The sequence below is a fragment of the Gavialis gangeticus genome, unplaced genomic scaffold, assembly GCF_001723915.1.
Source record: "Gavialis gangeticus isolate Ggan-Ray unplaced genomic scaffold, GavGan_comp1, whole genome shotgun sequence".
In the NCBI taxonomy this organism is placed as follows: domain Eukaryota; kingdom Metazoa; phylum Chordata; order Crocodylia; family Gavialidae; genus Gavialis; species Gavialis gangeticus.
Window position 1 is genome coordinate 183,507,545 of NW_017729022.1, and position 4,677 is coordinate 183,512,221.

Genomic DNA, 4,677 nt, shown 5'->3' on the forward strand with positions numbered 1-4,677 from the left:
TTTTTAAAAGTTTTTTTTTTTTTTTTTTTTTTTTTTTTTTTTTTCATTTTTTTTTTCATTTTTTCTTTTTAAAGGGGTAAAATCCACATTTTTAACATGTTAGTGAAGGCCTAACACATTGTCCAAAGTCAGCCTATTTTTATGTAATTTTTATGCATTTTCCCCTTATTTTGAGTGCCCTTCTCATTGTCGTCCTGGCTGCTGCTGGTTGACATTTTCCAGGCGTCAGACCTGATATGGTAAAGAAGAAGCAAAGAGGGTAATTTTATTGAGCTTCTACTTCCTACAATTTGACACCCCTCATTGGTTGATAAGGGAGAACTGACCTAACACTGTGCAGGTTTTCTTCTAGTGAAAGAGGTGAAGGGAACCTTGATTTAATTCAGGTGGTTTCACTTTAAATATTGTTCACAATAAAGTCTACTTCCACATTGTGCACTAAGCAGAAATTATACTAAACAGCTCAGGGTTACAGTTGCATGAGCCAGAAGACATGCAGTTATTTCTTAACCCTCAGAACATAACAGCAAAACTAACTTTTCATTTTTAGATGTCCTCAAGGAGCTTGTGCTTTTAAGTCCTCATGATTTCCTGCACACTCTGGTTCCATTTCTACAGCACAACCATTGTACATACCACCACAGTAATATCCCAAGTATGTATTTCCAGTTATTTTTCTAGCTGATGCTCATTATTCTTGATCTTTGTGTGCACTGTTCATTTTAAATATTGATCTTTTAAATTTATTTCTGTGTTATCCTAACCTGCACTACAGTGTCTCTTGGACCTTATTTCCCATGTCGTGAAAATTTGAAATTAATAGGAGGAAAAAGCAATATTCGTCCTCCTCGTCCTGAACTTAATATGTGCCTCTTGCCTACAATGGTGGAAGCCAGCAAGGTATGTAAGCCTATGGATGTGATTTACATGTGATATAAGAATCCAGCGACATTATATGTTTGCTTGGTCTTTGTAAAGAAAGCATCATTCTTTTTGTTGGTGTGTTGTCCAGTTATTCTGCTTTGTATGTTAAGATCAATTTTTTTTTACTAGTGATGTCTGTTGAGGCCTTTACCTCTTCATACACTCTCAGCCACTATAGCCAAGGGAGAATGGGATGGGACAGCCTCACCCATCACTCCGTTTCTTCTCGTCACTCTGCTTGCAGTGTCCATATTTATGGCCCCATTCAGCACAGCTCTCCTTAAAATTGTTGATGTGTGTGTGCATTTGGAATTTGCATTGTTCGTAAGTTTGTTTGCCATTAGCAAATTTTAAGAAAAATGTTATTAGACAGCTAGGTTTCCCTTCCATGAGGATGGGGCACGTAAAGGATACAATCTGTATATCCCCCAACTTCTCAACTCCTGAACAGGCTACACTAAAAGACAGGTTCACTCCTCTGCAGGAGACCTATTCTTTTGCTTTCTGGTGCATGGTGGAGATTCCTGACTATTCACAGTGACCCACTGGGAATCCAGTGGAGAATAAGGAGATGATTCCATTAGGAAACAGAAAAAGGCTAGGACTCAAAAGGACCCTCTTTCATAGTATCTTACCTCGTGCCTCTTGCTTCATTCTGTTTCCCAACTGGTTTTCCTGGGGCATGAAAAACCTTCGCCCTATCTAGACCCCTCTCTCATCAAGCTTGAGCCTTCTTCGTCTCCCTACCTGATACAAACTCAAATGGTGGAAAGTGAAGAAATTGAGAGAAAGGAAAATCATCACTCACTAGACAAAGAACACCACAAATTCCACGTGACTTGCTCTTTATTGCCCAAGGAGGTCATAAATCAATCTCTGGCCTTACCAGATTAATCAAAGGTCTCCCTAGGATCTGTTAAAGAGGGATTCAATTTTTTTTTCAGCCATAAATAATCTAGGAAAAATAAAATTAAACCCAGCAGCCTCTGGCAAGTTAACATTACCTATACACATTGAAACCAAAAAACAGTCTGACATACTTTTTTGAGGTAGAAATTGATACAGAGAAAATACTAGCTCCTAGGTAAGAGGTATGAATGTTAGGGCGGTGTGATGCTTCAGTAGCAGATTTGATTCGGAGGAGATATGGACCAATTTGGTGGCCAAATCTCTGAATTGAATCAGGAGACCCATTAAAACGTCCAAATAGAATCGGAAGCCTCTGGATCAATTTGGAAAGATTCGGAGATCTGGCCATAGACTATACAGGCAGTCCTCGACAATGCTGGGCACAGCTGCCTCCAGTTGGTAAGTCTGTTGTGGGCAGAGAGGGGAGGGAAGGAGTGTGGTGGGGGGCAGATCAATGCCTCCAGAGCGAGTGAGGGAGGGATTGGGGCTGGGACAAGCTGACCAGCCGGGGTGGAGGAGTGTGGGACTTGGGCAAGGGGGCTCCTACCACTGTGTGCCACCAGTCCAGGAGTTGCTCTTCTGGCGGATCCTCCAGCAGCTCTTGTCACTGGTCTGGGAGGCTGTATACCCTGGGATCTGTGTGGGGTGGGCTAGGCTGGGCTGCACTTTGCAGGGCAGGTGGAGCCAGGGCTGCACTCCAGGCAGCTAGTCCCAGCCACAGCGGAGAGCACAGCCCTGACTCCACCTGTTCTGCAGAGCACATCCAGGCAGCAGGTAGCTAGGGCTAGCCTCCTGGAGTGCATGGAGCACAGCCCAGCCCAGTCTGCTCCATGCAGTTCTGGGTGCACATCTCCGCTCCCATGCCCTCCTGGACTAGCGGTGAGAGCACCAGAGGAGCCACCAGAAAAGCAGCTCCCAGACTGGCAGCACTTGGCAGCACATGGTAACAGGAGCCCCCCTCCCGAGTCCCATGCCTCCCTGCGCTGGCTGAGCAGCTTGTCCCAGCCCCAATCCCTTCCTCACTGTGGGGGCGTTGATCTGCCCTCCCCGCTCCACAACAGACTTACCAGCTAGAGGCAGCTGCGTCCAGCATCATTGAGGACTATGGCCGAATCTCCAAATCCGAATCAGCCAGATTGAATCGGGACAGTGATTTGAATCACTGAATTGAATCACTGTCCCTCCGAATCATCCAAACCCGAAGCAAATACTTGCTGCTTCATGCAGACCTAATGGGTATTTCTGCCTGCCTTCAACTCCAAATTATATTAGTCAGATAAGTAGACCAAGAGTTTACAGCAAGGACCACCCAAAAGCATTGCCTTACAAGAAGGATTCTTAGAAACTGGGTCTTTTGGATCAGAAAGTAAATATTTCTGTAAATATGACTTCTTCTGGATAGGCTTTTAGATCTGCTAGAAAAACTGGAGGAATTAACTGGAGGAATTATGGCTGAAAGCCAGTCACTGCAAGGACATCACTCTAGGCCAGTGGTACTCAGCCTTAAGACTCTAGGCCTCTCTTGGAAAATACTACCTCTTATCTTTCACTTATTTTTGACAGTGGAAAAATAATAGAGCAGTTTTTCTGTTGTGAAGAACTTAGACCACAACAGCAGCCCCAGGTCAGACTGTTTTTGACGCTGTAGATTCCTATTTGAAATCCCTATGTTTCTCTTGTGACTTGTGTGTAGGGGTTTGCACACCTTACAGTGCTAATATTGTGCAGTACATGTGGCACCCTTAATAGGGTCTTACAATAGAATTGGTTAAGCAGCAGTACGTAAGCTCTGCACATTCTTATGGATACTACAGAAACTTTGCAGTCTTTGGGATTGTGTTCCAGCTTCTTAAAAGGTTTACTACATAAGTCCTGCACCCAGTATAACTTGCAGTAGTGACGATCAGAGCCCCTGAGGAAGCGTCAGAGTTCCACGGGCAGCCACGTGTGATTTAGACTGTCTGCCAAAATCTGGTTATGATGTGAATGTCAAGAGCCTAACCAGACTCCTTTGGATTTTTTTCTCTTATATCATGTTTAGAAATCTTTTTTTTTCCCCCAAGAGGTTTATAATGAGAGAACCTTGGATCAAAGTGTCCACAAAATAGAAAGGAAACAAGATTAAATCTGTTTTCAGACTGTTCCTGTCTTTTGAACCCCTTCCCACTTCAGGGACCACCCCTTAAGAGCATGTAAGAAATGGACTTGCTTTTGCCACAGGGAGCAGTAAAGTTCCCTCTGGAGCTCAGATGGAAGGGTTTATATTCCCCATTATTTCCTACTTCTCCAGAAGAAAAGGGAGCCACAGAGCTACCGTCAGCTGTTCAGCGTGTTCATTTGTGGTTTGAAATTCTGCATGATCATCTAATGCATTTTATAGTTCATGGAGCACACATTTGTATTATACATCACACCAGTTTTCCTTTTTGGTCTCTGTAAGCTTGGTAGAGATCAGTATATCTGTCTAATGGATACCCTGTTGAAGACCTGCTGAGCAGAATCCCATGTGTGGTTCTGTTTCCATCCAAGTGGCTCAGCAGTATTTTTATCTTTGACTATTTCAGGACATGTCTAAACTGCAGATTGTAGTATGATATGGACTGGGGGTATAGGACTATGTGTCTGGCACAGCCCTCCTGGGGGGGCACAGGCCCCCGGGTATGTGTGTGGGATGACAGGCTGCCGCTGTTGGCTGGGGCCAGCATCAGCCCTGGGTTCTTTCTGGCGCTCAGCACGGGCTGCACCAGGCAGACTCTGGTGCTGGCGCTGGCCCCAGCCAGCAGCGGCAGCATGCTGTCATCCACATGCTCCAAGCTGGTGAGTGCAGAGCTTTAAAAAAAAAAA

The 4,677-nt window shown here is 44.5% G+C and overlaps 1 protein-coding gene across 1 annotated transcript in view; it reads left to right on the top strand.

Annotated features, from left to right (window-relative positions):
- USP34 (ubiquitin specific peptidase 34) overlaps positions 1-4,677 on the top strand; it is a 237,910-nt gene that overhangs the window by 214,508 nt on the left and 18,725 nt on the right. Inside the window, exons 71-72 of the mRNA XM_019516623.1 lie at positions 551-655; positions 776-900. Of these exons, the coding sequence (XP_019372168.1) occupies positions 551-655; positions 776-900 (230 nt within the window). The remainder of the gene's footprint in view (positions 1-550; positions 656-775; positions 901-4,677) is intronic.